Source organism: Diprion similis, chromosome 11, assembly GCF_021155765.1.
Source record: "Diprion similis isolate iyDipSimi1 chromosome 11, iyDipSimi1.1, whole genome shotgun sequence".
Lineage (NCBI taxonomy): Eukaryota > Metazoa > Arthropoda > Insecta > Hymenoptera > Diprionidae > Diprion > Diprion similis.
In genome coordinates this window covers 8,018,998-8,037,908 of record NC_060115.1, presented here as the reverse complement: position 1 = coordinate 8,037,908, position 18,911 = coordinate 8,018,998, and the positions used below count along the sequence as shown (strand labels likewise).

The following is an 18,911-nucleotide window of genomic DNA, read 5'->3' as shown; positions in this document are numbered from 1 at the left end:
AAATTACTGACGGAAAAACTAGTTAAGTTAGCATACTGGACTATTATATAAGTCCAAAAACAAATTGGTACATTGATTATAGCTGATTTACTTTATGTTGCAAATACTTGGATGTTTGATAGGTTAGTTGTCAATTGTCGCTAATTCAATATCTTGAAAAGACCGGTAAAATGTCGAGTTCCGATTATGTTAGGATAATTGCATTGAAATAATCGTATAAAGTATGTTTCCGATATCTTGTCATTTATATTTATTTATATTAGAGTTTAAACACGTTCAAATTTGCATTTATGCTTCTGTACATTAAGTCATGCAGATTTTTGAAAATATTACAGACGACTTTGATGCTATCTGAACTGACAATTAAAGAAAATAACTCATGTTGATTACGTATTTGAGTTTTAAATATTTTTATAAAATTGTAATTTCAAATAATTAGGATATCAAAAATTTTTAATAAAAAAAGTAGCCCATTATATTGAAAACCATAGTATGTTGGTAAAAATTTTTACAATATTATAAGTGTATACACAAGTATATAATAAAATGGTCATAAGAATATATTTTGTCTACTTTTCATTTAAGAGATATGTGAAGGAAAAATCATCAAATACCTTTTTTTGAATATCTGTTGATATTAACAGGGTAGACCTGGTTTAACACAAGCCGGAAAAAAAGTCTGATGCATTATTGACTTTACTGCTTGGCAAATTATGCTTTAATTGCTTTTTTCCACTGCCTTTCTTTGACATTTCATTATTCAATGTTTCGAAGTACTCGACATTCCAAAACTTTACGTCGTTGTCATACGAGGTAGATGCGATAAGTGTTCCATCGTTACTTATATCTGTTCCCTCCACAGACATACTGTGTTGTCCAACAATTCCCAAATGATGATAAGGAAACAGATTCGTTGCTCTAGCAATTGAACAATAAATAATGTAAATCGCATAATCAGTAGATTAATTATATTCCTAATAATTGTAAGCATCCATCATTATATTTTCAATTTTGGAATTTTTATTACTCTTCAACCTTATTTACCTGAGTATTCCATCTTCACCAGCAGTAACAACAATGTTTTCAGTTAACGGAACCATGCAGTTCATTGACTTTTTAGTCACGCTAGGAAACTCGTCTGAATGTAGTCCAAACTCACCCCACTTGAAGACATACATTTTGCCTTTACTATCGCCAGCCAGTAACTTAGTCTCTGATTTAAACAGACCAAGACATGTTAGCTCCTGCTCATACTCTTCGGACTAAAATCAAAAGCATTGTGATGTTAAATTTAACTTTATGTAACTATGCAATAGATATTAATTCAAACAAAATTTTAGGTAAATTTGAAATAAATTTCGACATTTTCTGTACCTGAACATGCATTCTCCTAGCAGTCATATTCAGTGTCGTCAGGGAACCATCTCCGCTAGCACAAGCAAGATACTTCTTTTCGCTAGTTGTAACCATGGAGCTGACGTAATCTTCCATTTCCTTCAAGGAAAATAATGGCGAATCTCCTTTTTGCCTCATATCCCATACTTGAAAATCGGGTTAGGTAAACAAGCAAATTATATAAGTACAAAAAAAATGATAAGTTTCATATAAATGAATAAATAGTTATATCTACATTTTACTGTCCCATTATCGTCACCAGTGGCAAATAGATTCTCATCAATCACAGTCAATGTAGACACGGGATCCCTAGAATAAAAGTCAGCTCCATTATCAGAATCGTGTGATATACAATTAAATTACAGTTACGAATGAATAACTAAGGTAAAAAGTTTCAAATCAACATACTCGTGGCTATTTTCGTAAAGCCTGGTAAGTTTTTCAGTTTCTACATCTGTGAGAAGGATAGATTTGTCTTTTGCAGTAGAAAGGAGAATTTTACCGTCCTCACTGAACTCAACATCTCGGCAAGCCTTTATATGTAATTCCAATGTAGAGACTAGATCAGTAGATTCATTGGTATATTTGTATCTAAAAATCAGACAGAAAGCTGTAAGTTTAAATATGACAATGAAGTGGTAAAACCTAAATTTTTCCTTACTAAAAATCTGAAAATTCGTAAATATTCAAGTAAATTACGAACAGAAGTACATCTCCCGACATGCAAGCTAATGCAATCAAGTTGTTTGCAGGGTGAAAAGATATGTCCGCAATGAAATCCTCCAGCTTAATGTCTGGAGGATGATCTTTATTTGGTTGTCTAGATCTTAATATAGCTTTGACAACTTCATCTTCTTCCTCATCCTCGTTCAATTCCAGGACATCTCCGCTCCCACCTGTAAGAAGTAGTGTTGTACTCTTTTGTTCTAGATAAGTATTACTAAATATCCCACTCATTATATGTATTTCCTTTACCAGGTACATTAACGGATGCACTTGGCCCCGCATTGTTAGCTTCGTCGTTTGAATCGGAATCGTAGAGATCAAACCCACTGTTGTCACTGCTATCATCCATCTCGCTGAGGCTACTATCACTGTCGTCGCTGTTGCTCTCATCATCACCGAGAAAATCATCTGCGTAAAATACAAGAAGTCAGATTCTTGGTTAGACACTTTAGAGGATTGAGCACGCTCTACTATTATTTTTCACATGAGGTTAGAAATCATAACCTCGAAACTATAATTTCTCACTATTGTGTCACAAATTCAACATTTCACTCACCCTTAAGTCGGCCCATTTTGAAAATCATACTTCGAAATTAGTTACTTCTGAGTTTTCGTAAAAAGTTTACTGTAAATCCAGGTTCTGTCGGTTATTCTGATGCTATCCACGAGTCCGCACATGACCTCAACATAACCAAAGACCAAAGACGATTCGATTCGATTCGATTAAGATTGGCGAATGCAAGAATGGCTTGCCCGCAAGTCTCGAATATGTTCTGAAGTGTGAATTAGCCTGCGACATCAATGGGTTTGTTCGCGCGGTTCGTGCTAGCTACACTTTAAACATTTCTGATACCTTCGTGTGAGGATACTATCAGTGTATATTGTGAAGGTGTCGAAAGTGTAGCATGCACGAACAAACCAAATGCGACAGTTCTGTGCGACAAATCGGAAGACGAGTAAAATGTGTGAGGTAAATTTAAAACGAAGGCTAGACTTTATTTAAAAATTGTTTGAAAAATACACCGATCAATAATGAAAATATGGAATGATTAAGAAAGTGAATGATACTTATAATGTTTATAAATAAAGCAATTAAGTTTATTACATATGCCACGGAAACATAATCAAATAATCAATTATTTATCACTAAATACAATTATTTCATATGTTCAGCATAAGAATGATACATCTAGAATTGGAATAATAAGTCAAATAAAGTAGCGGGCAACCAGACGAAGATAATCTCGTGATCCTTTGCTTAGGTCTCTTGTAAATGAATGATTGAAGTTGACACATGGAGAATAGAGTATCAAAATTGTAGATAAAATTCTGAATTTGAATTCGCTTGTTCTTTGGAGAATTTAAATCAAGTTCAAGCATTTGAATAAGAAAAGTAGGCTAAACACATTCAGGTTGGTTGATATAATATAATAAGTGGCTGATGATTACTAAAAATCTATATATAGTCATTAAATTTACATGCATATATGTTAATGAGATGTTTATGGCAGTCAATATATTGATTCAGCAGAATTCAACAGGATTAATATTTCGATGAAGCTATTGTAACAATAATTCATTGTTATAATTGCAGTGGTGATTTACAGCTGATGTAACTCTTGTACAAATATACTATTGGGCTCAATTCTCTTATAGATCTGTAAGATTTTAGTACAGACGATACTAAGAATTTATTATAAGATTTCAAGAGTTAAAAGTATCACAGTACAACCTGAGGCTATCATAAGACTTAGAATAAAACTCTAACTAGAAATTAGGATCACCACTGCCATGTTAAAAACAATTACTTTCCTTTTATCTGCCTTATAAAGGTAAAAGACTTTCATTGTTCATTCAAACAACAGTATTAATCATGTCAAACCCATTCGTAATAATCAGACTCAACGTAGAGGAATTCAGAACCGTCATTTTTATCATAAATGGCTATGAGATTTGCCTGAGTGTCGTATTAAGGTGAATTTTGTATCACTGTGATCTGAAAATTTATTGCACCAATACCAGCGGTGTCGTAAAAAAAGATTCATTGACAAGTAGAACATTTCACATATTTTTAAATTCACCGGTGCCATTCGCATTAAGCATTAGAATATTTGGATTTTCTTTCTCAAACGCTGTTGGGTCCCTACCACCAGGTCTCTCTTCTTGACCCCACTCTCCTAGAACGCCGCGCATCACGTCGGGTTGCCCACGCAGCTTCTCTTCTTCCTTCTGCAACATTACTAACAGTTTAAGGTCAAAAGTAAGGTGTTATTCTTTCAGGTTTTGAATGTTATTGCCTGACTTCACCATAAAAAGTTTATTATGTGCGACACTTTAGGAAGTAACAGCTGCATTGCCTGTGCATAATTTCTTACTAACCTGCTTGTCTTGTAGAGCAAACTTGTCAAACATATTTGCATAAATTTTCTTCTCCTTGGCTAGTTGTTCTTTGTGCAGTTTCTTACATGCGATTATTTGATTGGCAGCAGCTGTATTCTTTGGATTGATTTTCAGAACTTCTTCAAAGTCTTTCAGTGCAAGTTCAGGAGCAGCAAGCAAAATGTTTGCTTGACCTCTTCTAAACAGTGCCTTTTCATTATTTGGACTAATCACTAGCGCTTCTGTGCAAGCATCTCTGGCTTCTATACTTTTGTTCAATTTTAGATAGCACAAAGCAAGATTCAAGTTCGCTGACAAACGGAGATCTTTTGCCTCCGGTTGCTCTTCTTCCTCATCACTGCTGGGAGAGTCTTTAAAAGCAGTAATAATCTTTTGGTACAATTTTGTGGCAAGTCCAAATTTCCCTTCTTTAAAGTAGGCAGTTCCCTTTTCTTTAAACAGTGTCAACTGCTTTATCTGTTCCGGACCAGGTATCATCCAGCTTTCAGAAGCCTATAAGCCAAATACAATAGTTACATATAATCAACTTTGTATATGCAATTCAGGCAATTACAATGTGGAAATAACATTTAAAAATACAATGATCAGAAAAATTTAATGATATACCTTCTCAAAGTTCTTCAACTCGATGGTATATTCCAGGTCCGCATTTGGTGGAATTCCGAATTTCGGTTCACCAATGGTTTTGTATGCATATTTACTCTTTATTTTCAATCTTGATTTTTCACCCATTTTGAAGGTTCTCAAAGCTATTTCTACTCCATCAATAATACCCACATCTTCTCCTTCGCCTAAATTGAACTGAACATCCTTTTCTTCAAATACTTTACCATCATAAGAGCCAACAAGATGTACTGAAATAAAACACAAACAAATTTTACATACACAACAACAAATGGAGTTTGTTCGATTGTAACAGATATTTTTTAACGATTAGAGGAACGGGAACAATTCCTAAAAAATTATTTTCCACTACTATCTGAATATGCAGCACTTACCATCAACCAGAGCTCCTTCATTTGGAACAATATACCCCGATCCAGTTACTATTTGGAATTTCTCAATGCTATTGTCTTGTTCTGGGCTTAAATCTGCCCCTTTCCAGTCAATCATTTCAATCTAATAGTAAAGAATGTTCTGATTATCGTTGCATTTTATAAACCAAATATTGTATGATAAGGAAAGTAAGTACAGTAGTTAAGCGCTTTACCTCAAATTTTAAAGTGGCGTTAGGAGGGATCGTGGGAGGGCTACCAGCAGCACGATAGGCATAATCAGGTGCACAAGTCAAAATAGCAACCTCTCCTCGCTTCATGGTAGCGACACCAATGTCCCAAGCCTTGATAACACTCTTTTTACCCAAATCAAACTCAAATGGCTCATTTCGATCTTTGCTTGAGTCGAACTTTGTGCCATCCATAAGAGTCCCGGTATAATGTACGGTGACTTTGCATCCCGCAGCTGGAGTTTCCTCACCAATACCTTCTTTGATGATCTCTTTCAACACTCCACCATCCTTCTTTGGGGAAATATCTACTGCAGCCATTCTTGATAGGAAAATAAAGCGTTATACCAATGAGGGAAAATATTAAGCATTTTAATGCAATTAACGTTGCCCTGATCTATCTCGTTAATGTGACTAGCTGTTGGCAAGTGTAGAAAACGTACCTAAGACGAAATGAAATGCAGTTTGTATGCGAATTAAAAAAACGTATATATTGAGAATATATTAAATTGGAATGATATAACGATTTATGAATTTGATTTGGAGTTTTTACCAGTGATAAAAGTAACAAAACGTATATGCAATTATTTTCGAATTGTAATGAAAAAATAACCGTAAAAATATACGTTAGTCCTGACAGATTAAATGAACAATTCAAATATCCGCCGATCATTATAGGTTATTGGAACTTACATCGGTACCTATAAATGGATTATAACGTTGAATTAAAAAAGAAAATTACCCGTCGAAATGTTATAGACCGTTTCGAGAGCTGAATGCACTAACTTTCGCTTATACGTCGAGTATTCCTTTTATAACTACTCTGATTTCAATCGATTCCGTGGAATTTGCTAGAACGTTTCGCAGCCAGCGTCCAAAAAAGTGTGCAAGGCAGTAGCGGCACAGTCTATACCGTCTATACCACGGACTTAGTCTATACACTAATATAGATATGCATTAAATCACGAAGATTTCAACGATTTTAACCAAGAACTTCGGGCATAAAAAAACTTATACCTAGATGGACAAGTGCTGTCGTGTCTTTTGCGATCTATAATCTCTAGCACTTGATGAACGTTTCCTGTAAGTTCAATTCAACCGTCTTAACGAAATTTGTGCATTAAATTTAAAAATTTAATTCAATTTGCAAGGATTGACCGAAGTGCAATATCAGTCAACGTATCCGTTACATACCAAGTTTTCGATAAGCGCGTTCCTCGAATCCCTCTAACTTTTTTTTCTAGGGAATTTGTACTGGCAATGATAAAAGCAAGTAGACGTCGCCTCCACATCCCTATTACGAAAGCGCAAAACGGTTGCCTAGGCAGCCCAGGCAACGGGGAATTTGTACGTGATGTAAACAAACCCATTTTGCAATAATTTGACAGCCACGGTCAGTCGTTCTCATAATAAATAAAAGTAAATACATTAAAAATGACATCCTTGGATCTGAGACAGCAGAAACTCGAGCAACAGGTTAGCAAGTACAACAATTATTTATTGTATATTATCGAAAATGAACGTTTGGGCGTTGAACGTTGAGTTGAGTCTAACCTTTTTAATTATCGGATCTTTTAATACTTAATTCGTTTCATATGTCAGCGTAGGCTCCCTGAATACACGTGTTGATACTTATCTTACACTATCATTGCGCGACGAGTTCATGTTACATGTAATTATAGTTATTCACTCTTTTTAAATTAGAATTTAGATTAATTGCATGAACTAAACTGTTTTTTCTGTATCTTATATCTTCTCAACCCATGATGGGTAGGTTCAACATTATTTCCCAATCAAATATTTGCTCCTAACGCTTCAGTAATTCATCATACGTATATCATCTAATATTCCAGAGGCAAATAATAGCGCAGAAAATGAAACAGAAACGACAGAGCGGCGCTGGCGGTATGGTACAGGCATCAAATATCTCTAGTTCACAATATAGCAGCCACTCTACTAAATGGTTAAATCCAAATAGAGAGCTTCATGGTAAAATGGCCCAACTGCCTCTACATTCTTATCATCTAATATAATATAATTAATAACTTCATAGTCAATCGGCCATAAAATATCTCGAACTCTTTTATTGAAGTTCACACATTATTCTCAAATATTAGAATATTGTTCTTAGATTTCAGATTTAATTATTTCTGTTCAATCAACTTTTAGTTCAATAAAGTTTCTTCACTATTGCTTTAATTCTGAGGTAGGCTACGACGGACCTATGCAGTTCACAATGTCACCCAGTAATCCTGACATGGGAGTATTACAGGAAAATAAAACTATGGAGTCAGAAGTAACAGGTAACCAGAAATTCTACAGACCTCAAATGCGATGTGTTTCCATTATGAATGAATCTCGTTGATACATGTGGTCATTTTTCTTTCAGATATCAGGACAGAGAGTGGATTTTATGATGGGACGGAACGTTGTGATGGTGCAGATGAAGAATCATCCCCGGTGGATTTGAGATCACCATCTGAAGCTCTTCACAGCCAATCACCTCTTAGAGTAGCTCCTGTTGATGGGTCAATTAATGCGATCAATGGCGAAAATCATTCCTCGGTAACTGTAATTTGAGTAAACATTTAAATGTATAGATGATACTCAATTGTTTCAAGTTCAAGAATTAGCTACATTCGCTTGATACTGCAAATAAGTTACTGATCATAATTTATTTGCAGAGCCCGGAATTGGAGGGAAATGTTGAGGGTAATATAGAACAATTTGTTCTGCAACCAGCCAATAAAAAAATGCATTATAAGTGTAGAATAACCCGTGATAGAAAAGGCATGGATCGTGGTTTATATCCAACTTACTTTCTGCATCTAGAACGCGACTATGGAAAAAAGGTATGCTCACATTCTCGTAGTTGAACTCGGATCTCTTTCTAACTATTCAGTTGATAATAATCAGTTTCCTATTTGGAAAGGTTTTTTTACTAGCCGGACGGAAACGCAAGAAGAGCACCACGAGTAATTATTTAATTTCGTCTGACCCGACTGATCTTTCAAGAGGAGCCGAATCTTATGTTGGAAAATTACGATCTAATTTATTGGGAACTCAGTTTACCGTATATGATAATGGATATTCTTTGATGAAAAGTGAAAAGAGAGAGGAGCGTACTAATCCCAGGCAAGAACTAGCCGCAGTTGTTTATGATACCAATGTTTTGGGTTTCAAGGGGCCACGAAAAATGACTGTAATCATACCTGGAATGACTACAGATCAGCAAAGAGTACAGATTTGTCCTCGAGATGATACAGAAACATTGTTAGGTTTGTAAACTAGTATTTGATTTTTTGATTCTCCAGTTATCCCTTGTAAATGTGATATTTTTTTTAATGAATAATGCGTTTTCTGTAATTTAATGTAAGGTCTGAATTACAGAGTGTTGGAAAATGAAAAATATGGATAATTTGATAGAATTGCATAACAAAACACCAGCTTGGAACGATGACACACAGTCTTATGTACTAAATTTCCATGGACGTGTTACACAGGCGTCAGTAAAAAATTTTCAAGTTGTTCACGACAGTGATGGTAATTACAATTTACATATATAATGACATTATTGTATATCAAAAATCCAAAGTCTTTTTGTTTGCAATTTTTTTGATTTTACGATGAAACGATTTTAGACAAGGTTACCGTTTTCACAGGACTCAAATTGTCGAATTAATAATTCATTTTATTGTTTATTTATTGCAGTGGATTACGTTGTGATGCAATTTGGTCGTGTAGCTGAGGATGTTTTCACAATGGATTACCGTTTTCCACTATGCGCACTCCAAGCTTTTGCTATTGCATTAAGCAGTTTTGATAACAAATTAGCCTGTGAGTGATTTGTTTGTATGTATAAATTATAGAAACTGTATATTGCAATGACACTGCTCACATATAATCAAAAGGCTAGGAAACGGACAATCAATTCCATTTTAAGTATAAAACGATTTACTGAATAATGAGATGAGAATTTTTAGAATATTCACTCTCGTAAAACCTTAGATCCACAATAATAACTATAATAATATGTGTTCACATTCCAATATAGATAATATTTACATAATTCCTATCTTTGGTTTAAACTTGTAGGCAGCTGAGACAAATAAGTTTCAGACTCATCTAACATTCTGTAAAAGTCAATTATTTAACTTTCAATCCGAGTGCTCCACCAAATTTGATAAAGTTTTCAAAAACAAATGCTAGCTGGATGTTACTGCAGTCAAACACATAGTACCACGTTGAATGATAATTTTTAGATTATTGTAGAATGCATTTTGATACAATTATAAAATTGATAACATTCATCAAATTTGTCAAGTTTGAACTAGTAATTGCACGTCAGATTTTGGATTGGACTTTCATGTTATATGGTACGAGATAAAATCGCAGCTACAACCATATGTATAGGAAAGAAAAGAATAACACTCATATCAGAGTGTGTTAAGTATCGTACGCATGTAATGTGACAAAAGAAAAGAGATTGTGAATTCCGTACGAAAAAGATAATGAAAACACTTGTTAGTGTTTCGTTACCTAAATTTTACACTGTTTTCATTATCTGAACAGCCAATTCTTGATCACAGTTGGAATTATAGGGACCCATTGTACATATTTTTCAGCGTGTATCGATCTATTTAATGATTGAAATTATTCTCACGAGAGACTATTAATTATTATATTGCACTTATTGGTGCGCATATTATATTATAAGGAAGCGAGTAACTTATTGTATAAAAGTCAAAATAATGTTAGCATAGATTAAAACAGGGTCTGAATAAAGATTTATCGAAAAACTGCCCGTATAATAGTTTGCAGAGTTGTATAGAATTTCAGTTGAAAGAAAGGTGTTCGAAAGATAAAGTTATTATGATCGTTTAGGATAGATTTTTAGTTGTATTATTTTACTACCATTCTTATAGAGTTAATGTAACATTTCTTAATTTTTAAACAATTACTTTAGTTTTCACATTTTATACTTGCACCAAAATCTAGCCATCAATTTCTGGACTGATTTTTTGTAGGTAATTATAGTATGAAATATAAGGTTCGACATATTTGTTACGGCTATGCAGTATGTTCACTAATACTGGTAAGAAAAAAACAAGTGAAACTTACTTGCCCTGATATACTGTGGGATAAAGTGACCTAAAATTTTTCTGGAAGAATAGTTGGAATCTTGATAAGGGATCCTGATGAATTTCTATTAATTGTATGAATTCTTTGAATCCAAGATTGCACTATGATCCGTGTCTCTAGATGGTTTCAACATGTGCCTTTGTGAAGGACTTTCATGTACTTTGTATTAAACATTTGAATATTCATAACATTGGTGACTTGTATAATTATCTTGATGAACCTGTTTTAAGAGGCTAATTTTTCTCATAACTGAAGATTCCACGATATATTTGTTACTATGCCGTGACAATCCAATATATATATTTATATGTATATGTGTGTATGTTTTTATTGTATTTCACCAAGTTATACAGGCGTATAGGATTTTCTATCTAAGTATAATTTATTGTAGATCTATTTCTATTGTATGCACTCAAGTTCTGCATGTATGCTGTAGTATACCTCATAATAATCAAATCAAGGGTGCTTTAGGATAACGTTTACACCATAATTCAACTTGAAAACTAAGATATACTTTTGTTCTTTTTTTTTAAATCATTATAGGTAATCGAAAAATATATATGTACTATCTCAATGATTCTATGTCTGTATTAAGTAATGTGTCATGCACATGATTTCCTTACACATGAGATATGTATTCGTTGCAGGTAATCCTTAACTGAATATTTTTCATAAAATGTTTCTTTCGGGATAGACGATAATAACAAATTATCTACTTTTTGTGCCAACATTAGAAAAGTGGATATTATGAGTATGGTAATAAATGTGAGATGCAATGCGAACAGACTACAAATACCTCGCGTGGATTGTGAATTTCCGCCGAACTAAATTCCAAGATTCTAAACCTAAATCATTGTTACATGCTGAAATAACATTTATCGTAAATGAGGTATCAATAACTTTGTACCTGTTGAAATAACAATTAATAAAAGTAATATCGTATGCATCACTTTCTTTGTCAATAAATTCTTCACTGAGTGAACAATTATTTAAACAATGTGATTATTATTACTTATATTTGTTATACTATTGCTTGAGCTAAAGTGTTTTGATTGCTAAAACATTTATGAGAAATAACTGTATACCAAAATTTCCTAAGCAGTTGACCTAGTCGTTTATCCGTTGCTGAGCGCGAGACTCGAGCAAGGGAGATCCGCGTAAGCAGGAGCTGGGTCAAAAGGTTGCGTCAGCCACACTCTTATTCAGGAATGTATAAATGACCCTGCATGTGTCAAACTAATTCTACCGTTGAGAAGCTGATTTTTCTGTATATTTTAATTTATAAATAAACAGTATAGAAACATAAAACAGGCTGTTTGATCACTTGTGAATATAAGTATATTTCATTTTACACTCCACAACTTAACATAAAGTTTTCAAAGCGATTATTTCAAATATACTTACTTTCCATAAAGAATAATATCTAGTCTATCGTCATGTTACTTTTCATGTTCACTATAGTGACTGGAAATGTCAATGTATCGACCTTATACTCTAAGTAAAAAATAAAAAATTTGTATTGGAGAATATTTTCGTTACGTATGTCTTGACATCAAGAATGAATTAAAATCGTTCATTTACTTTTTTTTTCAATTTTTGGCACAGTAATTGATTTCATTTAAAACTTACAGAGCTACTCAGATGTGTGTAGTCTTCGATGTATCACAAATATATTATTTTACCATCGCTATAGCTGAAGGCAGAAAAATACTTGCAATAGTGATTTGTAATTTATCATTGTCATGTGATTTGCGATTTATTCAGCATTTTCATTATCCCATCATTAGGAATATGAAGCAGATATGTATTTGAATTGCAAGACGCTTGAAAATAGTGATGGTGATTAATCAGTCAGAAGAAATCATGATAATAATTTATATATAATTATAATATGTGTATATTGAAACAATATTTTTCGCACAATAGATGGCAGTAGTTAGTAGTGTACACATAATTATATAAATACACCATTCTCGATAATAATTATATACCTAGGAGTAACTCTTGATGAAATATAGCTGAAGGCACTCAAGGTAAAGAGCGTAGTACAATAGTATTAGCAAACGGTGTATAAAAAGTTTCACCTCAAATGAGTGTTACATCTATTGAACTAAACGTACGTACAAATCCATCCACCTATAATTTGAAGGAGTACAAAATTATGAATAACAGCAGTTTTATATGAATAACATATTAAATATTCTCTAAATAACATACAGTAACAAGAATGCGTTCATTTTCCTGCAAATGACGACAATTATTCAATGGAAAAAGTAAAATCTGGATCTCTTTTTACTGGTACTCTAGAAGAGCACGTTTTATAACACGTACTAATTGAAATATTTATATTTCGATTATGACTAAAAGTAAAGCATATTGAAATCAAACTCAAAATCCTTCATAGTAATACCGATTCAACAACGTTGCTTTTCCCTCGTTATTTAAAAAATCACGCGATTATTTCAATATTAGCTCATTTTATTTATTTCATTCTCAGAATCCCAGTATTTAAAGCTCTGATGAACAATTTTTTACTGTTCAATATTAACACAAAGAACCGGTATATCTAAAATTATTTTTTATAGTTTACACAACCCAACACGATATTTATATCATCATTTAAATTTAAACTTCACGAATTATAAGTTATGAGGCATTTAATAAGCTTTTTACTGAACGTTTTGATGATGCGTATGCTTGGTGTGATTTCGGGATGACGCCACAAACGGACGGACACATAAATATGACATCACAATTGATATATAAATAAGCAAAGACATTGCTTTTATTTTTTAAATACCACCGTTATTATGGTTTCAGTCTTTTTATTTTGACACGTATAGTTTCGGATTCACAAGTTTCGTTTTATATAATTTGCTTTGAGTCTAGAAAAGGTCTTTGTTTAAGATTTAAAAATTTCAGAGATAATTGCAGTCTATCTTTTCATTGTTGTTCACGTACTAGTGCAAAAGCTTCGAAATTATTCTTGTAATTTTTTTCTATGAAAATTACTTGTAAAGAATTACCTTAATTCATAATTATTTTCCAGTGATATTATTGTTTGCCGAACTATTTCGAAACTCACATTGAATTTAGTTTGTAGGAAAGATACATATCAACAATTTTGTACAGCATTCGAATCTAGTCTACCTGTAAATAACTTCATGGTAAAATACAATATTTGAACTATAGAGAAAGATCTGCCAGAGATTTTTTCTCCTGTATTCGAATGCTTTTAAAATAGCAAAGAAATGATGGTCTCTAGACCACTAGGGTTATACTCTTTTATCGGTTGGTTGTGACCACTAAATAATTTAATTGAATATCTCAAAACTACATGTCAAATTCTAATATATTAGCGATGCATTATCGATATGACAATACCTAATTCCAATTTATTTACAATAATTTCAGATCCAATAAGTTCTCATTAGTTTCGAATACATATATTCAGAAGTAGAAATTTATATGAAATTAGACTAATTAATTTTCTTGAGACACAGTGTTCATTAAGCAGAAAAAAAAATACGGATAATATTTACTGCGAATAATGAATAAATGAGCAAACGTGCTTCGTTGCTGTAACGAGCATATAGGTGTGTTTCAGAAAAATTTTCAATACTGACTCATAATCCAAGTTATAGCAATCTGATACTGATGAGAACTGCAGCAAGAATTGTATATACATATTACGTAGTATAACATAAAATAACTATCAAGCATGGAGATTAAGTCACCTCTGTCTAGCGGAAGTTTATTACAATATTGTATTCACAACACAAGTGCATTGTAATATTGTTTAGCATCAAATAACTCTACGAACATCCTTTCTTCCACTCTGTCTGATTATTTGCATAACTCGGTCGAGAAAATCTTGGCGCTGGAATACGTGATGCTGGACGTGGTATTCCACTTCCAACGCCAGATGTTCTGTTAGGAGCACCCCAATTAGTTGGGGCTCTTAACCTTGTTTTATTTTCTATTGCTGCATTTTTCATTGGCCTAACCAGCATCTGAAATGGGATTATAAATTGATTTGCCGATAGTTACACATTTAGAAGCTGGAAGACCTAATTTTCAATGTAAAGTATATTCCGTGTCAACATCTCGGAATAAAAACCTAAATTATACTAAGTGAATATTATGGCTCACCTCTGGTTTTTTTGACACATTATTTTGTCCTTGATATGTTGTAACACATGGTACATCGTTGATATGATTTTCTGAGGAAAGCAGGACAGAAAACGAGTGAGCAAAACATGGAAAGCAAGCACCTCTAAAAATCCCTACCAGTTTACACGCATTAAACTCACCACTTGCGCCTATTGCTTCGAGTGATGGACCAACAGGCTCCAAAAATGGGGAAATAGTCTTAACGGCACAAGTTACGGTTTGTGAAGAGCTATGCTCATTTTCTTGAGATGTAGCTTTTAGTATTGGAGAAGGCAAGTCCTTTTCCGCATCCATCCAATTATTTTCCAGTACTCTTCTGTTCGGTTTTGGTGTTGAAATTTGCTTTAAGCCTAGAAAAATCATGCGCTTTATTTGAAGCAATTCAGGAATGAATGAAACTGAACAGTATTTATTTGAGATTTCATTCTAAAGGCTAATCATAAGCACTTTCAATATCAGATTACTTACTTTGCTCTTGCAGCCCAGCAATGTAATGTAATTGCGCAGAATTTATGAGCTGCGAATTATACGAAGTATGACTGCTATCAGAGCAGATGCTCAGCCGGTCATCAAGATCAGGAGCGCTGTGTGCACTTTGCGTACTCTCGATGCTTTCAGTGGAGCCGGAAGCACCTTTGTTTCGGAATTCCTTTGCATTTCCACCTACTTCCAGTAATCTCTGTTCTGATCCGCTTTTCAATCGACCCAAAGGCATTAATTTATTTACCAAAGAACCCTCGACATTTCTTGGAATACCTGGTTGACATGTTCTTGCATACTTTGAATTCGGTACATTAGAATATCTATGTATATCAAAAGTTCTCAAACCATTTGTAGCCAAGTTTGGATTTGATTTTTGAAACAATTGTGGTAGTTTTGATAAGACTCGAGGAGCTTGCAATTTTTTTTGGATATTTGAAATTGGAGGTTTAGCAAATGTACTGTCCAACCTTTCAAGGGATGGTTCATTTTCGATTTTTGCTTTTAAATCAGCCATATTCGTCTTTTTAGTGAAGGTGTAATATTTTTTGTCACTATTTTGGCGAGTCGGTATATCTGGACTTGCTGATTCGTTTTGGTTTACATGGAGTTTAGGAGATTTCTTTCTATAAGTGTTGTTATGATTAATAGCACATATATCTTTGCTAGGTACTTCTGTGATGTGGTTGTATGTAGAATCTAAATTCTGCTCAGTACTACGTTGAACTTGTTCTAATAGTTCTCTTCTTAAATCAGTTGGTCCATTAAATGTTGAATTTATTGTTCCCAGAGATAATGTTCTGTTGCAATAGACATTTTCTTCCGACGAAAAATTACTCCTTAAATCTTGATCTCCATTAGACGTATGATTAGTAAAATCATGGTTTAAATTAAGGGTAATATTAACAGTTTCTAAAGTTTGTTTTTGCGACAAAAAAGTACTGTTCAATCCATTTGGTAATTTACTATCATTACTCTGAATGGTGGTCAACGTTTCATCCAAATCAATCTTCTCAACGGGTGATGATGTGAAAATTGTATTTGTTGTCTGTTTGTTTATTTCTATAGGTAACGAATGCCTAGGTAACGATGTTGCAGATCTTGGTGTACATGTGTTGAATAAACTGTTCACGTTTTCTTTTTCCATTGATTGGTAGTTGGTTGTAAAAGTATTGTCCCCACATGCATTACGGTTTTTTATCGTGATATTGTTTTCAAATTCCTTTAAAAATGTCTCATCATTAAAATCATTTATATCCGATATGTCGCCAAACATGCTTGTCTTCATCATTGAATTCGTTAGAATCTGTGAGTCTACAATACTTTGTTCATGTGATAGAGATTCTTTCGACGTGTTCATCAGGGAACAGCCCAATTCAGAAGGCTGCGACACATTCATCAATGGATCGGCAAACTCTGGTTCGGTCAAATTTATGAACGAATCAATTCCTTTAGCTTTTGATAAATTCAAGAATGCTTCCATACTTTCTTGTCCAGATGATCCAAGGATACCAGATCTAACTTGGCTTGATGTTGGATTTAACATAGCTGGTACGGATTCCTTTGCGCTATTTGTCAAACTGATTTCTTTGTCCAGCTATTTCGAAATTTAATGATATTTTAGGTGTCAATAACTTTCATTAGTTCACAGTTTTAGAATAGCAATAGCTCGGTGTTAACGTAGCATTAATACTAGTGACTGGTTCAAGGAGAAACTCGTTGAAATTTGTGTCAAGTCTATTTAAGTTTGTTTTCAAAGAATACTTACATCCAGATTAGTGCCTGCTACTGCTGGAGACGATCTCTTCCATACATTTGAAGCTGGTGGCGACAATGCTTCTATTATAGATTCAAAACTCATTCTGTTGTTACGCTTTTTAGGTCTTGTGAACGTTCTCGTGTCGATAGAGCGTCTTGTGCCTGAAAGAACATAAACAGCAAGTTAAATGATAAAGGTTCCAAAAAAAGTAAAAGATGATAATTTACATTATTTAACAATTGAGAACACCGGTATAAGTCAGACTAGTGTTTTATTTGTCAGACTATATTAGGAAATCCATAAATGGTTACATATCAAAAGACATTTACATTGCTTCACTTCATAAAATGAGATCATCTTTCCTGCTATCAGATTTAACCGGGCACTGTGTGTGCGAGTATAGGTATGAGTATGAAAAAAGACAAACCATTAAGAGCTTCATTTTCCTCTAAATCTAATTCTGGTCCATCTCTTAACCAGCTGTTTAGATCCTGGACATTGCCCTCCGGTGAACAATTTGCACACACATGAAGCCTGAAACAAGGTGGTATTTATAGTATCCGTAACAAAAAGGATAAAACTTACAAAACTTCGTAAATTTTTTGTTATAATAGTAAAACACTGAGACAGTTATAATCAGTTTCTAATGAAAAAAACTCTTTTGTTTAAACAACTGTACTTTAGTTAGGCATACGATGTCATTGATTTTCAAACTTGTGTAAACAGTAAATATACAATAATACACAGGGTGTGAGTCATTGACAGAAATGAGTATACCCATCATTGATGAGGTGATCCAACTAGTATATACACATATACACGTTGTGTTTCGTAAAGGCGAAAGATGGAATAACCTGTTTCTCCGCTTAGTTTGACAATGATGCTGATGTATTTTGTTAGGTTTTTATAAACGAGATATGATGTTGAAAGACCACAAAGTTGTTAACAACAACAAGAATTATTTAACTTACCATCTCTCGTCGTCCGAGAAGTCAAAGGCCGAAACATCGATGATATCGCTTACATCAAGGGGTTGCACTTCATCAAAACAATAAGTATTTGACATATTTTCTGCCGTATTTATCCGTCGCTCCGACATGTGTATGTAACGTATTAATAATATGTAGATACAAGGCACCTCATTCTACCGTTGTAAATGATACATAAGCGATACGTCGGATGGTGTGAAGCCCCGAATGGAATGTGTCTACAGGCACTCACGCACAAAATTATCAACAAAATTTTCAATTAACAATTATTATCGGTTTATTAATAAAGTCTTTGATGCCTTTGAATAGAGATTCCGAGGAAACAGTTGGAAGGACAAAAAACATAACCACGGGCGGGTTGTAAAGAAATATTTCCGCCAACAGAACAGAAACTTGCACCCTGTTAAGTAAATAAAGAAAACTGACCAACGTGAAATTGGAAATCTTAACCAGTGATGCCAATCTATTTACTTCGCGGATCCATTCAGAAAGTACACAAGGATCATTCGTAGCAACGACATCTGCAGGCTATACGGGGAAGTATTGAAATTCAGTTCTCAAAGTGGTTCTCAGCCGCCACAATAATCACGTTTTTTTTACGTGAGTGTCGGACACGCTGCAG

General features: G+C 33.8%; 4 protein-coding genes across 10 annotated transcripts; 1 reads left to right on the top strand and 3 right to left on the bottom strand.

Moving 5' to 3' along the window:
* Window positions 1–408: 408 nt before the first annotated feature.
* Window positions 409–2,880, bottom strand: LOC124412375 (WD repeat-containing protein 55 homolog). Its single transcript, XM_046892200.1, has 8 exons — window positions 2,678–2,880; window positions 2,371–2,529; window positions 2,099–2,291; window positions 1,804–1,986; window positions 1,631–1,704; window positions 1,375–1,541; window positions 1,045–1,262; window positions 409–918 (listed from the first exon to the last, which is right to left on the bottom strand). Exons 1-8 carry the CDS (start codon window positions 2,703–2,705, stop codon window positions 657–659), a joined length of 1,284 nt encoding a protein of 427 aa, XP_046748156.1. The 5' UTR covers window positions 2,706–2,880; the 3' UTR covers window positions 409–656.
* A 228-nt stretch (window positions 2,881–3,108) lies between these two features.
* Window positions 3,109–6,636, bottom strand: LOC124412374 (FK506-binding protein 59). Of its 4 annotated transcripts, XM_046892197.1 has the most exons (7): window positions 6,533–6,636; window positions 6,440–6,447; window positions 5,732–6,068; window positions 5,520–5,640; window positions 5,128–5,375; window positions 4,501–5,013; window positions 3,109–4,350 (listed from the first exon to the last, which is right to left on the bottom strand). In XM_046892197.1, exons 3-7 carry the CDS (start codon window positions 6,065–6,067, stop codon window positions 4,183–4,185), a joined length of 1,386 nt encoding a protein of 461 aa, XP_046748153.1. In that variant the 5' UTR covers window position 6,068; window positions 6,440–6,447; window positions 6,533–6,636; the 3' UTR covers window positions 3,109–4,182. The 4 variants fall into 4 exon arrangements, with proteins under 4 accessions (XP_046748153.1, XP_046748154.1, XP_046748151.1 ...); XM_046892198.1 differs by lacking the exon at window positions 6,440–6,447; XM_046892195.1 differs by lacking the exon at window positions 6,440–6,447 and having other exon boundaries at window positions 6,489–6,630.
* Window positions 6,637–7,025: 389 nt separating this feature from the next.
* LOC124412376 (protein king tubby 1) lies at window positions 7,026–10,158 on the top strand. Of its 3 annotated transcripts, none has more exons than XM_046892201.1 (8): window positions 7,026–7,222; window positions 7,600–7,735; window positions 7,957–8,049; window positions 8,136–8,311; window positions 8,431–8,598; window positions 8,679–9,024; window positions 9,137–9,289; window positions 9,458–10,158. In XM_046892201.1, the coding sequence occupies exons 1-8, from the start codon at window positions 7,181–7,183 to the stop codon at window positions 9,589–9,591; spliced, it is 1,248 nt and encodes a 415-aa protein (XP_046748157.1). In that variant the 5' UTR covers window positions 7,026–7,180; the 3' UTR covers window positions 9,592–10,158. The 3 variants fall into 3 exon arrangements, with proteins under 3 accessions (XP_046748157.1, XP_046748158.1, XP_046748159.1); XM_046892202.1 differs by lacking the exon at window positions 7,026–7,222 and adding an exon at window positions 7,350–7,428; XM_046892203.1 differs by lacking the exon at window positions 7,026–7,222 and having other exon boundaries at window positions 7,634–7,735; window positions 7,953–8,049.
* Window positions 8,196–18,785, bottom strand: LOC124412372. 2 transcript variants are annotated; one of them, XM_046892192.1, is made up of 7 exons: window positions 18,272–18,782; window positions 17,728–17,834; window positions 17,310–17,461; window positions 15,530–17,138; window positions 15,202–15,411; window positions 15,041–15,111; window positions 13,972–14,901 (listed from the first exon to the last, which is right to left on the bottom strand). In XM_046892192.1, exons 1-7 carry the CDS (start codon window positions 18,397–18,399, stop codon window positions 14,704–14,706), a joined length of 2,475 nt encoding a protein of 824 aa, XP_046748148.1. In that variant the 5' UTR covers window positions 18,400–18,782; the 3' UTR covers window positions 13,972–14,703. The 2 variants fall into 2 exon arrangements, with proteins under 2 accessions (XP_046748149.1, XP_046748148.1); XM_046892193.1 differs by lacking the exons at window positions 13,972–14,901; window positions 15,041–15,111 and adding an exon at window positions 8,196–8,315 and having other exon boundaries at window positions 18,272–18,785.
* Window positions 18,786–18,911: the final 126 nt, after the last annotated feature.

Excerpts from the sequence above, each read along its gene's own strand:
- LOC124412376 (XM_046892201.1), top strand. The coding sequence starts at position 7,181 with ATGACATCCTTGGATCTGAGACAGCAGAAACTCGAGCAACAG. Across the intron at positions 8,312-8,430 it reads ATGGCGAAAATCATTCCTCG|AGCCCGGAATTGGAGGGAAA; the intron begins GTAACTGTAATT and ends ATTTATTTGCAG. Across the intron at positions 9,025-9,136 it reads TGATACAGAAACATTGTTAG|AGTGTTGGAAAATGAAAAAT; the intron begins GTTTGTAAACTA and ends TCTGAATTACAG.
- LOC124412375 (XM_046892200.1), bottom strand. The coding sequence starts at position 2,705 with ATGATTTTCAAAATGGGCCGACTTAAGG. Across the intron at positions 1,987-2,098 it reads ATGTCGGGAGATGTACTTCT|ATACAAATATACCAATGAAT; the intron begins GTTCGTAATTTA and ends TCTGATTTTTAG. Across the intron at positions 1,705-1,803 it reads CTTTACGAAAATAGCCACGA|GGATCCCGTGTCTACATTGA; the intron begins GTATGTTGATTT and ends CTTTTATTCTAG.
- LOC124412372 (XM_046892192.1), bottom strand. The coding sequence starts at position 18,399 with ATGTCGGAGCGACGGATAAATACGGCAGAAAATATGTCAAATACTTAT. Across the intron at positions 17,139-17,309 it reads TAGCAGGCACTAATCTGGAT|CTGGACAAAGAAATCAGTTT; the intron begins GTAAGTATTCTT and ends ATTTCGAAATAG. Across the intron at positions 14,902-15,040 it reads ATGTGTCAAAAAAACCAGAG|ATGCTGGTTAGGCCAATGAA; the intron begins GTGAGCCATAAT and ends ATCCCATTTCAG.
- LOC124412374 (XM_046892197.1), bottom strand. The coding sequence starts at position 6,067 with ATGGCTGCAGTAGATATTTCCCCAAAGAAGGATGGTGGAGTGTTGAAA. Across the intron at positions 5,376-5,519 it reads TGAAGGAGCTCTGGTTGATG|TACATCTTGTTGGCTCTTAT; the intron begins GTAAGTGCTGCA and ends GTTTTATTTCAG. Across the intron at positions 4,351-4,500 it reads TTGCTCTACAAGACAAGCAG|AAGGAAGAAGAGAAGCTGCG; the intron begins GTTAGTAAGAAA and ends GTAATGTTGCAG.